Raw genomic sequence first — 19,508 nt, 5'->3', positions numbered from 1 at the left:
AGGCCGTCTGACGTCAATAGAAACAAATTTGAGGGAATACAGCAAGAACCATGCATAATAATATCTACTCTTGGGCTGTGTTCAAGTGTGCTCAGAGGCCTACTCATGTTCACAGAGTACACTCCTTCAAACACGAACGGCAAAAGTATGACCTTCAGAACAGTTAACGCAAAATAAACGCACCCTCTATCAGGCCAGGAATATGCTTTTACATTACATGGTAATTTCAAACTGGTTGAAGGGTAAGGCTTAAACATTGGCGCGATGTACCTGCAATATTTTCTTGCACCCTGCAAGTATAGAGAATCATACAAAAACAGAGTAACTGCAGTGTGTTACTGTATGGATCATACACGAAGGTCTAAATTTCTAACTGACCTGGGAACATAAGTTTGTTTTCTTTTAACAAGTCATACAAAAAGGATCCCTAAACGTATCTAGCGCCCCCTATACGCTGTACAAAATGGGGCATTTTATTTCGATTCCAAAAAGTTCTTTCATGTTCACATTTGAGATGCGCATCACTACAGATGTTGCTCTGCACAATGGACTGTTATTCATTCTTGACCCTTTCTAGCGTGCGTCTGGCCAACGTAAGTCATTATCTGTATCATGTTCTCAATTTAGTGACTTGTCCCAAAGGCATAGCTAATCTGGACGTATAAGTAAGCATTGTCAAAATGTATCGTGGACAAAATCTTGGGAGTTTTTCCTTCATCGAAATGAAATTAAGTTTTTGGAGCTACATTGAAAACCAACGGAATCTCTTGCAGATTCAATCATTCAATCATTTTAAATTGTTTCTTTTGGGAATAAATGTTACAAGTGGTCCATTCTTGATTGTATTAATCCAGTCGATGGAGAGAACAAAAGGATGTGGCCACGTGGCTACTACCAACTTGACTTCCAGTGAGTCTATGGGCGATTATAAAAGAAAAGATTTAACAAGTTCAATATCCACGTAGATGCACAACATACTTAGCGATATAATTCAGTCAAAATACATTGATTAGGCCTAATGCTTAAAATCCTAAAATTAAGAAACTTACAAACTTCTTGATGAATATTTGTATCATGGGTTTAGTTCTGCTGCTTCATCATGAGCCTTACCTGACAACGTAAATATGTGTCTGAGTGTTATCTGCCTTTAATTTTTGTGTATGCTGATAATATATCAACTGCAGGAGTTCATCAAACTTCAAACCAGTACACTTGTCGGAGTCTTTAATACGGTTTTCTGGTTCAAAATACCTAAAAGTTCACACAGCGATTTCAATGCAGCCAGAGAGTCAGCTCCATGTTACCTAAACATGTGGGCGTATCCAAGTTACCCTCCCTCGTTCCTCCCAAGAGTTGTTGAAAGCAGCAGCATTTTGGAAACAATCCTACCACCTGTCTTTGAGGGGAGAGGGGCTATGAGTCTTTTCAGGGAAAATAAAATAGAAAGTAATTTTTGAGTTAAAAAAAATCGATTTTGGACTCCCCCGGACTCAAGACCTGCATATGCTGAAACGCTTGACCAGGCATGTGATACACGAACCGCTCTGCTGAGCAAGTATAGTTAGACGGTCTCCCAACAGGTGCTGGGAACTTTGTGGTGACTATTAGCCCAGGTCTCCACTCTTTTGACACTCAGTCCTATATTAACTTAACAAATAACAGAAGTGGCTCTCCGTCCGGATCAAACATGTTTTTTTCAACGTCTGGTTTACCGTTTGGACATCTGGATGTTGCAGGTACAAAAATCTCGCAATAATCCCATATTTCAGGAGAGAATAATTATAGGTAATTGAAAAAAAACAAAAGGGGCTCCTTTTATACCTCCACAGAAGAACACCAACCGTCTGCAGATGGTTCTCACCAAAAGAAGATAGTATTACTATCAGTCTTTCTAACAGTCTTATGGGTATTACCAACTGGGGAATACAACAAAAGATTTTATTTGTTAAAGAAAGATTCATTTAAAATGACTGTGGACATGGTTAACGCTTGACGAACTAGTTTGGGCATCGGTGTGCAGAGAAGACGTGAAGGGGTTGACATTAACTTTAATGGCCTCCGGCTGCAGATTTCATTACTACGTCTGGGGCAAGGTGTCTGAACAACTTTATCAAAGTTGGAGATTTGAAAAGCTTTTGGGTAAGGCGTCCTATTTGCAGAACTCTGATAAGAGATGAGATAAATACTTTCATGAGATTAAACCCAAGAAGTGATGAATTAGGCCTAAAGATGATTTCGTTTTGTCTTCATGTTTTCTTCATGATAGCGTTCTCTCCATACAATTTATTGGTAATTATAAATACTCAACTGAACACACAGTAAATAGCTAAAACTATTTTTTTTTCTCAAACAGTTTTGAATGCTCCTTCTTGAAGTAGGCCTACCTTTTGTAATGTGCATAATAACTTTAGTTTTATTTGCTTATACAACTGTTCATGTTTTTCCCCTTAAAACCCCTCCTTATTTCAATCCTTTGTGTTGTCGATAGGCTGTACTAATTTAACCCCCATTCTTTTGTTTAATTCCACACAAAGTAACTATTTCCAATGCTTTACAACTGATGTATTCATCATTCTGTATGAATGTGCTTGTTAAATGAAAACACATTGCAGATCTAGTGGCGGCGCCACTCTGTCGGCGTCAGTGGGTCAAAAATAAAAAATGAGAACGGTGAAAATGGATGAAAAAACCGGAATAGGGCCGTTTCACAATAGCGCGCCTTCAAGAGTTTGCGACGCGTTGGCCAATCAGAATGGGCGAAAATTTGTCGACCCAATGCGCGTTTGGAAATGGTCGACAAATTTTGCGCGTTCTGATTGGCCAGCGTGTTGCAAACTCTTGGTGGCGCACTATTGTGAATCGCCCGTATTGTGTAAACAGGTGTACAATGCTGTGTGAGTGATAAAAGTGACCCACAGTTAACTAATATGACGAAACATCCTATTAGCAAAATAAAATACAGTGATTTTACATTAAAAGACCTTGAACTGTTTACCCAGGGCACGATTACATAAGGAAACGTAAAACGTTTACTGTAAAGACAGCAATAAGTAAAACACACCGGCACGAATAAACTACATTTAAAAGTACACGAGGGTATACCAGATAATACTTAGAAAAATAAACATATACATGGAGTGGCCGACCACATATGTAACAGCAAGAAAACTTTGATTAAAGCAACGACTGGAAAGAAAGACCATAATACAAATAGTCCAATAATTACAAGGAGAACTAAACACAATTAAAAAGACAATTTAATTAAAATTCCAATTAATCCAAATTAATTATCGCTTCCAGAATTCAAATTCGCAAGAGTGTACATCACAGATTAATTAAGCAATATCAGTTGTCAAATACACGGCCTGAGTACCGGTAAATGATCGCTGTTCATGTTAAGCACTTTTAAAATGTAATGAAAATAAGCTCTGATATCGATAAATAGTCTTAATGCTCCTTGTCTACAGTCGACTAACTTCACTTCAAAATCTACAACATAAGTTTCAAATGAACTTCAGAACATCATCCTCAATTTCTTCTCAACATCAATGTCGACCACTCTTCAGAGCACCATTCTCAATTTCTACAATACAGTCATCTCGATCAATACCGAACAGGGGAAATCACTCAGTTGAAGTTTAAAATCCAGATCCTGAAATTCAAAGCCAACTGGCTAATCAGATTCAATCTCAAAACACCAGGGATATTATCAGTCACGTAAATCACAACCGTCTGATTCAAAATTAGCCAAATACATGCAAAATTGAAAAAGAAATACAGTTAACTGCGATCTTGAAGTTTGTTGAAGTGAAGTACTGGCCCGTTCAGCTAACGGCTAATTGGCTGTGTAAGGTTTATCAGCGTCCTCTATCGTTGGTCCATGATGCAAGATTGGTCATGTTAAGTCTTTTCCGTGACCACCACAAGACTTAACAGGGAAACATCAGGGCGGGCCATCTAATATTTAACGAAAAGTTGGCCACATATACAAAGATAATTTTTTGAATTTAACCTATCAGACAAGATTTTTCAGCATTTTAAACTCCCAGAAATTCAGTTGAAATAACCACTGTGCGAATTCATTATCATAATATCGGCACCTTAAAACATTTAGGCATAAAAGAAAAGGAAGAATAACAGATTTCTAGATGTTCCAAAACTTGAATTGCTGATCAAGCCACTCGGCTAGCTTGGAACCGATTAGCCATTCAGCAGTCTGAAAAAGTACCTGCTCCAAACAGAGTAAACTCCGGCAGCAACAGGCATGAACGCGCCGGCTCTGAGGATCACCACGATCACCGGCAAACTTTCCACTTCAATACTGTCTCAAAATCAACAAAGCTGTGTCTTGACACGCGCACAAACTGGTAATATATCATTGCCATCATCTTTTCAATGCAAAATAAATTCCACTGACCCACACTCTCCTTCAATCACCGATGCCTCATGACAAACTACACAGTAAATCTAAAAAGACTTGACTAATAAATACAAAAGAAAGGGCATTCTACTTGGAAGTCTGAGCTCCAATGCTTTGTACCTGTTCTGTGCCTGAATTGGGGTTTAAAAAAACTGGCAGTTATTTGCAAGGGGTATAGATATCTATAGCCATGCGAGTTGAAATAAAAAGGTTACGGATTAAAAGTAGTTAATATGGATGAAGGCTACTTAGGCTTGTCCCTGAAAAGAAATAGAGAAATAGGGGAATTCTGACAATATACTCACTACTTATTTTTCTTGTGTAGGTTGGGTCGGGAAGATACGCCATTGACTATTTTCCTTTTGTAGTAAGTTTCTTGCCATCAAACAATATCACTTTAAACAATTGATTTACAAATCATTAGTCTTGATATGACAACATTATATTAGTTTTGTTGCATGACTAGCAAGCCCAACAAATGGTAAGCAAGATGAGGATCACAGCTGTCAGGCAATTGATTAAAGTTTGAAGAAATAGTCCCAATGAGATCATTTTTCAAATTTAGAGGAAAGCAACCTCGGCTTCTGAGTACAATCAACACGCAACGAAAGAAAATATGATCTGTATGAAACAGAAATTACAGAAATGTGTACACAGAAGGTTAGATGATTCATTTCAAGGCAAAGGTCATGAAAACAATTAACACTGAAGCTATACGTGTACATGAATGCATCAATAGGCGAATTAAAAACACGTTTAGCTTCCGGATTAGTGCAAAATTTGATTTTTTTTTTAATTTCAAGATGACTTGGTACACAAAAGCAATACCTGCGCACGACGCAGGTCCATAATGATCGTACCGATAAAAATCATGCTATCTGGAAATGATGTGGAAAGTAACTGGAAGAATGTAAATTTAACTTTCGGACTCACAATTATTTTATTTTCGAATGGGTTGTTTGACATTTTGGTTTTCCTGAGGGAAATCCTGGAGGCTTTTAAAAGAAAATGCTACTTTAGGCCTAAATCCAAAAATTAAAAAATTACAAGGATTTTATGATTCCATCGTTTAAAAGGGTATTAGCTGTCTTGAAAGGAAATGTTTTCACGTGTATGGTATAACAAATATGAACAAAATGAAAATAATGTTTCAAATTATAATCGCTTTCTAGAAGAACTCGAACTCGAGCTTAATCTAATCGAAAAATTTCAAATTCGTCAGGTTTTATTTGTTTCTTCTGATCGTTTTGAAATTTGGTCTAATGTTGAATTTCATTCACATGAATCTAGTATTCAGATCCTCATAACAGTGTTACTTTCTCCATAAACATTCTACTGAAACCTGAAAACGAAAGGACCTCGTCAAAAGTAAACAAGGAAGCGCTGGAAATAATTATATAGACAAATCGGCAGGTTCGGAAGTGTCTCACAGAATTTGGAATCTGCATCACATCGAACATTTTAATGTAGTAAGTGAACACCTTCTAAAGACCATGGAGTCCATTTACTTGGTTTCTGCATTCTTTTTTGTTTTGATCAGCGGTATAGATGAAAACGGAAATCGCTCAGACGAACCGCGTTGTTTAAGGTAAGCCGAGAATTTATTTTAATTTGGGAGGATGAAACCTCAAGGGCGTAAATCCCGAGGGTGTGGGGTATATATCCCTCACACTTTTTTGGAGGGGGAAGTAGGCAATTGAATCACTCCCACTTTTTGTGGTGAGCAAAATATTCAAGGAGGTTTGTGACACTTTTCAAACTTACCAACGACTAAAAAAATCACTCAAAAAGGGAAAATAATAATAAAGGCGTAATTATGCTACTCTTATGTAGGACTCTGCATGAACGTACTACATATTACAGATGTACATCAGTAATATGAACATTTCCCCCTGTATAATGTCATTTTGTGTTTCTGTGGCCGGACAAGTCATCCCATCACAAATAACCACCCCCATTCCCCAAATTTTCGGCACAAATTTACGCCAGTGGACGCCACTGATTATTTTCTCCAAAACAGCTATTCGATTAAATTGGGTGATCAAACTGAATGATAAGTGTTGAAATAGACATTTAAAATCTGAAATTGCTTTGTTGTCCACATTGACATATTAACACCAACTGACTGAAAAATATAGGCTTTAATACGAATATGTGCTGTTTCAATAACAAATCGTACTCCCGTATATAATGATGAAGTTTCAAGCACTAAACCAAGAGTTCGTTGATCCGAGAGACCCACTTCCTGCAGGCGACAGAGTCATTGATTTAATAAGCCCAGATGCTTGCAGTAAAACCTTCCTATATTGCACTTGTACCCTTTTTAATGAGTGAAATATTAGAGGAATGGGACTGAAAGAATTATGGTATAGTTAAGACTGACACAGTGTAAAAACTTACACGAAAGCAAGCAGGTGATAAGTTAAAATGAGTTCAACTTTGATTTCAAGCAAATTTAAGTATTTAGTGTGAGTGTCAGTATTTCTGAATGTTAGGTAAAGCGGTGTTTGTTATAATGATATTGCAATATGTGGTATGGTATGTGATATAGTTTAAGGATTTTGGGTTATCAACTTACACATTTTTGGAATTCATATTAGAAAATGAATGCTGCTATTTGCTCAAAAAGTGAGTGGTGGCCATCTTGGATTTTCCAAAATGCTGTCTTAATTGAACAAGTTTTTTTGTCTGTCTTTTAGCTTCTTAATAATGACGATATCGATTTCAGTTACAAAACTTACATTTTCAAGATCAAGGGATCTAATGTTCCAAACGCTAGGCATAAAGGACATTCTTTATATGGCGGTCATCTTCAATTTTGTCATATAAATAACTTCCAAATTAAATAGGTTTTGTCTATATTGTGTCTTCTTTACTACCTATCATCTTAATTTCAACTACTAAACCTACAATGGCAAGGTTTAAATGGTACTAAGATCCGTGCGATATATGGTACCAGCAGGCAAGATTGTCTTTTATGGCAACAGTGCTGAACAATGGCATAATAATTCCGGATTTAGGGGGACGGGGGGTTGTGGTACCGAAAATCGGGAAAGCGGGATGCTGACGCTATATGACACTGCACATCTCTCTTATACATTATACTACTGCTTAAAACCATTTAAAATTGTTCTCCTTTTTTGAATGCTATTAGATTTATTTTTATGTATAATTTGTTCTTTGGGAACTCAAAAATTTTTTAACAATCTGCTTTTAATTCTCACCACGAAAAAGTGCGCAGGGGATGAGTCAGTAGCCCATCACCCTGGGTAAAGAGTGTGGGATGTATACTCTCCTTGGTTTAACGCCCTTGATGGTGGTCACTGTATAATCGTTTTCTTTGCACTTACAGCTCAGATATTCTTGGCAGATGAATAAAGATTAAATCTTAAACTGATTCATGAAGAATGTGTAGATATTTGAGCATGCACGGTAAAGTGATTCACATAGCACAAGGCTGCTTTTATAGCTGAGAATTTGTTTAAGCCTGGCAGTGCTGAAGTATTCGTCCTATGGCGGAAGACCAAGAAAGTAGGTAACTCCACGTTTTAAAATGCTATTTCGTTTATACATCAAGAGCACTGATTCTTAAAATAAAAAATGATAAAAGCTTCAACAAGTAGAAAATTATCCCTTTTAAAATTGCTTAATTAATGTAAGTTGAAGTTCACCTTTGTTTGGAATAGTTTCAATCGGCAATAAATTGTCAAAAGGTATTAAGTCGAACCATTAACTTACTGTGATCAGTAACAGAAGTACTTACTAAGAGATTAAAAGAAGTTTAATTGTCACCATGCCATGTCAATAGCTTCTACGGGCCAATTGCAAGGAAAAAAAACCTATATATGGATCTGGACGAAGTATTTAACAAACAAACAAACGTCAGTTGTATAACAATATATGTATAACAATAAATAAGTGTAGAATAAACGGACTCCTAAAGCCCACACAAATAAGGATATTGGTTGTCGAGACACTCAATGCATACAGATATTTTATTTCTTACAGTGCTTGTGTGTCTTGCAAGCAGGATAATCAAACGACTTGCAAAGTGAAGGTCCAAGCTAACGGTAAGAACTAGTTCATAGTGCTCTTACTCTATTGGGTAAGATATTTGGAATTGACAGGGGAACTTGTACTCTTTAAAACTATGATTATGTGAGTAGACCCTTCAAATATAGTTTTAAAGAGTCTTGCACAAATATATTCTTTATTCAAGTATAGTCTTTGTATTTCTTCTGTTCCTTCTTGCTCCAGTAAAACCAACCATCTGTTCGGAATTTACCGTTTCGATGTGCTCACACGACACGAGACGGCGGTTGAACGTTTGCGTAAATTCAATTTCAGAGTCATCAAAAATGGGCCACCCTCCCTGTGGCTTTGTGTCTTTGGAAGCCATGTAAGTTGTTCATCAAACGTCTATTACCATTTTAATGGATAGTGTGACAGGTGTTCATAAAGGCGTATGGTTTGATCATGCATGGGTGCCGACTATTGAATGTTAAAACGCAAAATCAAATGTACGTTTATTACGACCATACAGATGTAAACAATATTATACATTAAAGTTGTGACTGTTGAAGTACCTTGACCGTCACAGCCATGCAGACGAGTTAAGGCTGACTTTTGAGGTGCCTTAGCCTGAGGTGGTCAACAGCTATTTTCATTCCCATTCAAATAAAAAAAAAATCACGAATGAGACTTCACTTACGGAAGCGTATAAGGGCCACTTGCCAAAAAAAATTCGAGATACGATCTCACCGCAGCCGGGTTACTTACTCGCCGCGGCAACTCGCCATCTCGCAGCGGGAGTTATTGTCATCGTTGAAATGTGCAGCGATCTTGCCGCGGCGTCAAATTGATATCCCACCGCATTGAATATTTCAATAGTGCCATAAGTTCTACTCAGCGCACTGTTTTCAAATGTATCTTTGGGATGAAAAGCATTGAGATTTGGTTTTAGACTGCTAATTTGAACAAAAATGGATGTTACATTTCAACAAAGCTTGTTTTCTAACACAAAGACAACGAAATCTTATTTTGTAGTGTGAATTTCCACATTCAGATGAGGGGTAAACTGGTTTAAGTCCTTTCTACATTTTCCTAGTGCCAAACACAAGCAAGTGGACTTGAAAGTTATTACTAAATTTTGAACTTTCATCGGTCGAAATTTATTAATTTATAGAACTGTTATTAAAATTTTATGTAAGTGCACACGTGTCATGTACACCGAGCCATAAGTGTTGACCGGTGTTCAGATGTTAAATAAACTCCATCCAATACATTCTCGACAAAAAAACGTACCTACGTATTTGCCCTTCCCAGCGCCCTGTGCTGTATGGGTGGTTTGTGACAACTGAACGCATGGATTGTGAGGTCAAAGAGCCTGGGGATTTCAATCCATTTGATGAAAAAGTGTGTGTTAGTTTTCCTTTCACCTTCACTTCCTATTTCTTTTTGCCTGCTGGAATCTCCTAAATCATAGCATATTTTAATATTAGAATGATATCAGCATCGAGGTTTGTTCCGAAATGGCAGCACACTTCGGCTAAAAATATGCACGGGCGTCGCCAGAATTGTTTTTTTTTGGGGGGGGGGTGGGGCCAACCGTCTAGTTAAAACGATAACATTTAACTGCTGGAAAAGGTTAGATTCTCTTTCTTTTTATTTCAAGCTAATAATTATGTTCTATTTCATTTCTAATTTTCATATCTTTGGCCGTTTTCTTTTGTTTCTTTGTTTTTTCAGGGTCCCGCTTGCCTCGCTTATGCAAATAGATTATTTAAACTATAAATGAAAAGGCACCGTAATTCTTTCAACAGGCATGGGCGGAAATCCAGGGGGGGACATCCCCCACCAAGAATTTGGTACGGGGGGAAGACACAATGTCGAATGTCCCCTCCATATTTTAAGCAAAACAATGAACTAAAGGAATTGATTGATGGAGATTTTTCCCTTTTTAGTTTCTATAAATAGAATAAGATGATAAACACGCTGTGCACAAAAACAGGCAGTCTGTCACGGATTCAAAGTGTATAGTAGTCTACCCCACTTGCAGATATGAAAATTCATACCCCAAAAAGAGATTTCTTTTGTTTTCTTTTGTGTTGTAAATCAAGCTTGTATGAAATGTAACCTCCCCTTTTGTTCCAATTAGCAATCTAAAACCAAATCTCACTGCATTTCCCCAAAGACACATTTTAAAACGGCACATTGAATAGGACTTATTAAACCATTGAAACATTCGCTGCGGCAAGATCTCATAACTCGCTGCGGCGAGATAGTAACTCGAAAATTTTCACAAATGTCGCTAAGAGTTACGTAAGTAATTTGTTGCTGTGCTCACAAAGAGACATAAAGCCGGGAAATCGGGGACAATGTTACGGATTTTTTATGCCGTTTTATGACTTATGCGTGGAGGAAGGCTTCGATCCAAAGTTTCGAAGCATCTGTTGTTTAACTTTTTAGTAAACAAACATCTGACAAAAAGCCTGGCAATGAAGCGTGTCAAGTGAGTGTAGGTGCTAACAGTGTGCACATTTCCTATGGGACTGCTCCTACAACTCGATGCAGACAGACGGCAGAGTGGCTAGATTTCGCTAATCTATATTTATCAGCTGTTATCAGCTGTTTTCTGGAGTCACCGAAGGCCAACGAACTGCAATTTGTACGTAGGTTGTGTAAATTCAATCTTATACATGGTTTATGACACTCACTTGTCATGGTAACTACAATCTAGCCCTGTTTCCACACAAGACATCAAAGACATAACCAGCACTGCAATCGTAAATTGCCCTTTGATGATTGAATTCTGCTAGACCGCAAATGTGCAGATATCTGACCTACAAACATCTGACAGTGACATCATGAATCAGTGTGGTGTGCATGTGGAAAGGGCATAGGCCCTAATCACACGTCGCCTCTACATTTTAAGTTTGGTTGAGTAGTGGAGGGAGGAAGTGGAGTGGAGTTCGGCCGCCATCCATGAATTTCATTTTTTTTTACGGACCTGTATTCTTGAGAGAAGTGTTTCTGTGGTTAAGAAAATAAAGGAAACCTGTCTGTGCAAGCAATGTTTAAGGATTGATCGGTCGGTATTATACTTTTTGCTAACAGTTTTTTCAGGCTTATTTCAAGAAGATTGCTCCGTGAATACGATTTTTTATGGGGGGGGGGTGAGTTTTATTATCAGCCTCAGCAAGGCCATCCCCTACTCTTTTCCATATTGTAAAGTCGCCGCTTGTGTGATTTTCGTACACGTCTGAAAAAGGCACAAACGCTTGTCCTCGGGTCCAGTGGCTGTGGCCTGTATTACACCCCAAAAACCGGTGAACACGCACGGAGTTTTTAAACAAAGTGCAGGCAAATCTGGATCTCCTCTTCAATCGCACTAGAACGAATCACACCAAAACATGTCTACCAGACTAGCGGGAAAATGAGGTAATGGAGAATCACCAAAAGGCTACTGTGCCAGCGCAGCAGGGGTTGGCCCAAAGCCAACCGGCAGGGACCGGCACAACCCCATGGAGCCACACCAGCGCCCCCACCGGCATGTCGGCGCTGTCGCTACAAAGAGATACCAACGTTTGTACATAGTTGAGATTTTTAGAAAGTATGTGTGAATTTTGCTTTATTTTAAAAGTTCATTACATAACTAGGAAGTTAAGAATGGTCTCTTGCAAGGCCATGATAGTGGGTGGGTAACATTTGTCTACGCATAACTCGCCCGGGGACCAATTAAGCCAGTGTACTCCCTCAATCAGTTGAGTGACTTCCCAATGTCGTTATTGCATTTCAGGAATGAATGTGTAGCTTCAGTGGAAAGATGTGCTCTTTGCAGAAGTAAGCTTGGTTAAATACTCCTTCGTCTACTTTATTGTCACTTTTATTAACATTGTAATAAGGACACATACTTGTAAATCATCATGCTAACAGATGACTGGTATTCTGAATTCCTCAATTGAATGCTAACTATCCGTCGTAAATTTAAAAATGCCAATTGTCGACCTCACAACTTAAAACTTCATGATTATGACTATCAGTTTTGTTTCAAATCAAAATCACTTTGACACTTTTAGGCCTAGGACTGGTCTTATCTGAGTTCACTAACTTTGTAAGTACCTCTGATAATCCTCTCTTGACTTTAGCGAATCTGCTTTGCGCGAACTCATCCGTCATGAATGCCAGCCAGAATAACGAGCTTCTTACCTGTTACCAGCCCATCTTGAAAAAAAATTTAAGTGAATCTACCTGTCCCGTGTTTGACCAACATTCGTGTGACTGCAGGTTAGAATTCCGATTTATGTTTGCTTCTGCAATGTTCTGAAATAAAGTTGTAATGATAAGATGCCTCTCTAAAGTCTCTACCACTCTTCAAAATGTTAACCTAAAACGAGATAGCTGGAATTAAGCTATGCGTAAAGGACCATCCGAAATGTCAAGTACAACCCGACACCTTTGTGTCATGTGCTCAGAGGACAGAAAATGAATAATATTCCAATTTTAACCATACAAGTTGAAATAGTGAGATTTTGACAATAGCTAAATATGATTGTCATTCAAGAATTGATGACGGCAAAAATGCTGAAGGGTATGCTGAAAGTTACACCTATAAATCAAATAATTACAACACAAAAAGGTAGATCCCTTTGACCTTGGCAGTAATAGTCAATCTGAAGCCACATCTCCAGGGGAAATTACCAACTCCACTGCAACGCCCATGGTCGATGGACATCCGATGACATCTGATAGTGTAAGCATGTTGGCTCCCACAATCTCAACCTTTTCACGGTCAGATCGGAGTACACAATCCACAACAATTTCAACAATACAACAAAGGCAAGTACAGTCACGCTGCACTTATTTCTTTCGTTGCTAGCCTACAAACTGCTAATCAAACTTACATTCTGTTGTTGGTTACGCTGTTTTACACGTGATTTCCCTTTCGAGTGAACGTGACACATCTTGGCTTTCCTGATTCAAAAGTGAATAGAAATCAAGTATCATAAATCAGTGGTGTAGCCAGTTGGGTCTGAGGGCACTCCCCCCTTTCCCGGTGCCCCCCCCACTAAGAAAACGGATGAATGGATATTGAACAAGACTAACGAAAGCTTCCCCCCCAAAACCACACCACTGAAAGCTGGTGCCCCCTTGTACCCTCCATTAGTAAAATCCTAGCTACACCACTTTTATGAATAAGGCGTGAAGCGGATCACCGAAGGCCAAATACTATCTCGCGAAGATGCTGATATTTTTTCTGTACATTTCTACACGGACTTGATATAGACATCTTCATGCAGAGTGTGTTTCATGTTGTTGATAGTGACCAGTGCAATTTGGAATTACTCGCATCTTTTTAGTTATGTTATAGTGGCTTGAATATGTGTTGGAAGGTATTCTCGAACTTTCCTAAGAGTCACAAACACAAAACCAAATCAGAAATGTTAGTATCTAAGATAGGTACAGTTTTATAGTTTATTGCATGGGACAGATCCTTTGTTACCTCCAAATACTAAGTTAGCTTCTGACAACGATGCTCCATCTCACAAAAGATTGGACGATTAAGCAATGCACTGCAAAATGCAAGTACAGGATTTTTTTCTCAAAAAATATACGGGAAAAATCCACTCCCTTAAAAGGCTGTGCATAAATCTAGTGTCCTTTGTTGATTCGCTCTGCTGCATATTTCACTCATCAGGGCTGACGTCCAATTGATAACGTCATAATTATTCCGTATCTGGCTACCTCAACCTTTCAATTGATGGTTTGCTTTGATCCCATCACCTAGATCGACTACCCCGATGAATGCAAGTGCAGAGGTGATGAATGCCAAGACAACTCATAATGTGGGGAGTACTGCAGGTTATTTTCAGAATCATCAGAATGATGAGTTGATTAGTTCCTAAACCAATATTTGGCTGGCTGAAATTGACCAGTTGATTCCAGTGCTTCACTTATGATAATACATGACCCTCTGTTATCTGAAGACTTTGGACTCAGTGGATTTTCCCCCAAAAAACTCACAAATGCCTGGGCGGATCTTAAAATATCATTATTCTTATCTTAATTCCAGCAACCACAGGCATTCCAGACAGCTTACCAGTGACTACGGTTTTGATTATTGGCGCATTGGTCATTGCAGTTGGAATCTTTGTGATGGCTTGCACTATTCTGGTCGTGGTGTGTCGACGTCGAATGCAGGAACGACCCCTCCATCGAGGGTGAGACAAAATACCATCCATCGAAATCAAATGTCTATTCTCACATTAGTTTCTTACATCATCGTTAGGAACAAATACAATTTATTCAGATAACGACTTCATGATAATCCATATCTCAGTTATATCAGCGACATATAAATGCAGTGTTTGCTATCTAGAAATGACATAGTGTTATTTTATCATTAGTTTTAAAATGAGTATTTTATAAATTTTCTCTCGCGGGAACACTTTTTGTCACAAAGGTTTCATTATACTGAGATCAGGAAAATAATGATTTTTTGTTTGTTTAGTTGAATTCTGTTCCTCAGTAACTACGTTTTATTTCACTATAAATGATCCACAGTTTTTCAATCTGTCGTTCATATTGTAAGGACACCAATGTGACGGCACGCAAGATGCAGCTAGACAATGAACAAAAGATTGGGAACAAAAGGGTCAGGCCTCGAAGGGACACAAAACCAACGACGCTTTCCATATGAACTCCTGAAGTTCTGGAATGATTATTTTTCTTAGTAATATTCAACTTCTTATATCACTTAACCAATCATAATTATTCTCTTTTGCTTGCAGCATAAATTGGGAAGATGAAGGATACATGGGAGTCTCTGAACGTGGATCTCCAGTGCACAAGTCAAAGGTCAAGAGTCATACCAGAGGAGGTAATTTGAATATAAGCAATGTCACTCAAATTATTGTCATCCATCATTATTTTCAATGTTATGTTGCGTGAACTCCCTTGGTCTCAAAACATATACAGATGTTAAGGTAATCTATATTAAACACTTTACCCACAAATGCCTCCAGAGCCTCTCTTTGAAAGTTTAAATGTTTTGATGGCTCGATTAAGTCAACTTTACGTCATATACATGCAAGTGGTACGCCCTCTTTTGTTACCAGGGATCAATGGGTGAGGTTAGCATCCAAGCGGTGCACCATCCCACTCACAAGAGCAGTTTGAAAAATTTAATGCCTCTGTAGCCCTCTGAATTCCCGACTTAAGGAAAGCCAGAATCTTGCAGTAGAACTTCAAACAGTTTGTAGAATCATAATAAAGGGTTACACTCCACTCCTACCCAGACACTATGAAATTGGTGCTGCTGCATAAGGCAGTGTACAGCCCATGCTGCATTGTTGCACAATAGGGTCTTTGGCACACTTGCTAAGGCCTTGATTGTTTGACATCATCTGAGGAAAACACTAACATTTTGTTTACTAGTCAACTTAACTAAAACCGGACCCTGTGATGCACTTGGACAATTGATAATAGTTGATTATGAAACCCTCCAGAACTTCACCTTAAAAGATTTTGCAAATTCGTAACTGTGTTTTTGTTTTTCAGCTGTCTTTACGAACCAGACCTACGAGGAAGAGATAGCCATTGGTATCCGTGGATTGAGTCACGACGGTCGGAGTTTTGTCCCTGTCACACCACCGCCACCTGCCCCGATCCGGAAGACTGAAGATGGATATGTGGAGTATAACTCTAAGAGAGAGAACGTGACTATAAATCTAGGTGCAGCGGGCGGTAACAAGCTAAGACGAGAAGACCTCCCGCTGCCACGTGTATGTGAAGATGACGATTACGTGGAACCTTACGAGGAGCTGAGTGAGGTCGACGGAGCAGGAGCTAGAATCGGTGCTAGCTGGGATGTTAAGGTTACATCTATCATTCCCGACAAATCACAGGACGAATCTACCAGGGATTATATGGATGTCGACAAACTAACGAGAGTCTCGCCAATTCCTCCCTCGTCTTTCTGTGGTAAATCACCTGGTGAATATGTCGATGTCGACAGGCCAGGCACAGCACTGCAACTGAATTCAAACTCACAGATCCCCCCTGCCGACAATCTGGGTTTGGCACCGTCAATTTCAGTCCCTGGAAATCTTGCTGAGGCAGAAGATGTTAAATCGTTAAGTGATTGTCTTGATACCGACACTCCTAAGACGGGAATCCCATCGACACCCCTTCCTCCTGAAATTGGCAGCTCTTTCTCTGAGCAATTTCCAGGAGGTTCCAGTGGTGACATTGACCATAAAGTGGTCAACGACATTCAAGATGAGTTACGGAGCACACCACAGACCACAGCAGACGTACACGTCGACTTCCCCTCGTTTCCAACCGTTGTGGATTCAGAAGGACCAGTGATGGGTTGCCCCGCTGACTTTGCTGGGGTGGATTGCGAACTCAAAGCGTTTGAACAACGTTTGAGTGTGGGAGATCAGATCCTAAGCGTCGAACCTCAGACCGATCTGCAATCAGATGAGTCACCTTTTTATTTCACCCTCGAACCGCCCACATCTGAGTCTTCAGCAGTTGAAGACTGTCTTTGATCTAAGGTGACCAGTTGTAGTATCGGCCTTGAACTTCATGACTGTAGTGGATACCAATGATTCCTGAGTATCAGCAAATATACAGCAATCAGGCTGTATCAAGTGTGTAGCACTGCATGCTGAGCTTTTGACCAGGCGTCAGTAATGACAATAACCAACGAGACCTTGAACAACTCTGGAAAACTTTTTACACTATTTTTGCAGTGCTAGGCGTTACAAATCGGTCCAGTATAATAAACCTTTTCACAACTTATACGAGTTGAATAAATATTAACGAATCAGCTATTTACATGATCGCGAAAAATGTTACCCGTGGACAATGACATTTTATAAATCCATCAGCATCTGTAATGAAGGCTGAAGCATGAAATTTAAGAGTTACACTTGGTTGGATATCAGACGCTCCTTGACTCTGATGTCGTTTTTAAACTCTTATATTCAAGATTTTGGATGTGAACAGTGAAGCTACCGATCACACTACGCACGAAGTAAATTAGAGTGCAAATTTCTACCTAAAGATAAATGCATATTACCGAGAAGAAGCAAAAAATGGCTTAACTTCAGTAGAGTTAGTACTTGATTAAAAATATGCAAGAGAAGGGTTTCCCTACAATTGCACTTACATGAGCTAATGGTGATTTAACTTACAATTTAACATAAAGGCAATTGTATTGTAGTACATGTACATGTAACTTGAAGGAATTTAAAAAGAACAAACCATATCGTATGCATGAATTTGTACACACTGTTAAATTAGTCATCATTACTGGATTTCTTGTTGAGTAACCCTAAAATTGGGCAATTAGTTTAGAACATTACTGCTCAGAGTAACTAATGCAGCGGTATGGCGGGGGGGGGGGCGTGGGGGCGCACCCCCCATGCAACATCTGTCGCCCCCCTTCCACTATCCCAATCTTGATTAGAAACATGTATATATCCGACATCCAGTCATTCCCCCCACTTTAGCGTGAAGTCCCCCGCTCGCTCCCATGCCCAGAATCCTGGCTACGCCGCTGAACTAATGTACTGTAGTTGCGTGATCAAATTGCATGTATATATAGTTCTTTTGGTCGTCCTCGGATGGACCAGAGGTTTTCTTGTGTCTTGCTGTTTAGAATCAAACAGCTTATTTTGATGAGGATGGTTTTTGTTTTACTTAAATTTTGTATGGTAATTTTAGATTCTCTATAAGTTTTTTCAAGAAAATGAACAAAATCTAAAAATTAATAAAAAAGAGAAGGACATGGTATGCTGTCTGAAATGCCTTTGCCCGTCATGTTAAGTCGGTAGGTGCTTAGCTACTTTATTGTTAATCAAAGATATTAAGTTAGCTTTGCGCAGGAAATGTAAAATGTATGCTAGGTTTTGCCCTTATCTTGACATGTGCACTGTATCCTTAGTATGGTTTGAGAGTTGCAGAGAAATCACAAGCTGAAGAGATTCAGACCCACGAATTCCTAAGTAATGGTGCAGACGTCATAGACCACACTGGGAATGTAATGTGAAGAAAACCGTCGGTATAACGGCAAAACCTACTACAGGATTTCTTTTCATGTTTAAAACAAATTTAAGTTATGTTTCACGTGAAGTGAATACCATGTATGTTAAATTCTACAAATATTTGCATCATAACTTTCTGTATATGATACAGGGAGAAATGGAAGGGCAACACGGTGCTGTTTTATACCTGACATTACACGTTTGTCAACAAGAAAATTTATCCTTTAGAATATTATGGCAATTCCCAGGAGTTATCTGCATCGCTGTTTGGGGAAGTAGGATTCTGTAGCATGGTATACCGTACCGGTAAATGTCTCACTTTCGAATGGTATTCCGTCTATGTAATGGCGTGGATTTATAGACGATCGGGATAAGTTGGATTTACCCTGACTAGGACGTAAACTTGGAACTCGAAAAGGCAGGTTATATAGGGCTGGTTACCATTTAGCACTACATTTGATTGAATATTGTACATAATTATAAATGATGAAAAAATGAATGCGAGCACTTGTATCCATTCCGTCAGCTCAATTTTAAAGCGTAGCCTATAGTTTGCGAGGTTTCTTTCCCGTGTTGCTGCAATGAACTGTACGTCAGTTTATTATAAAACAGACTTATTGTCTCAGTATCCAAACGTCTCTATTAATCTTCCCCAAACTCACTCATGTTTTTAGCAGGCAGGGCTATACGTATGTTATCGGATATCTTTGGTTATAAAAACCAAATGGTAAGTAAAAAGGATTTAGTTAGTTTGCTAACTTAAAGAGAGCAGTTACAGTGTAAATTACAACTTATGTAGCCATATCTATAAGACCTAGTAGTGACTTATACATTTTGATGTTAAGTTCATTTAAGTGAAGTTAATCTCGTTTTGTCGTTTATTTGTACAATTTCAACACAATTTTGCACTTTATACTTGATTGGTATCTTAATCACATGCAGCAGCCGTTTATTAAACTTAATTTAGAAGTTCATTTCCTCGTTTAGTTGCATGTTGTTTCAGGAAGTGTTAAAAAGGAAAGAAGGAAACGAAA

General features: G+C 38.7%; 1 protein-coding gene across 1 annotated transcript; it reads left to right on the top strand.

The window, feature by feature from the left end:
* The first annotated feature begins 5,833 nt into the window (after nt 1–5,833).
* On the top strand, nt 5,834–19,508 carry LOC110987793 (uncharacterized). Its single transcript, XM_022250869.2, has 10 exons — nt 5,834–6,008; nt 8,429–8,490; nt 8,678–8,819; nt 12,219–12,262; nt 12,568–12,706; nt 13,082–13,258; nt 14,208–14,281; nt 14,493–14,640; nt 15,211–15,299; nt 15,980–19,508. The coding sequence occupies exons 1-10, from the start codon at nt 5,914–5,916 to the stop codon at nt 16,972–16,974; spliced, it is 1,965 nt and encodes a 654-aa protein (XP_022106561.2). The 5' UTR covers nt 5,834–5,913; the 3' UTR covers nt 16,975–19,508.

Source organism: Acanthaster planci, linkage group LG08 (genome assembly GCF_054643075.1).
Source record: "Acanthaster planci isolate LZ-2023a linkage group LG08, COTS_SCS, whole genome shotgun sequence".
Taxonomy (NCBI): Eukaryota; Metazoa; Echinodermata; class Asteroidea; order Valvatida; family Acanthasteridae; genus Acanthaster; species Acanthaster planci.
The sequence above is the reverse complement of the archived record's forward strand: the minus strand, read 5'-3'. Positions and strand labels throughout refer to the sequence as shown.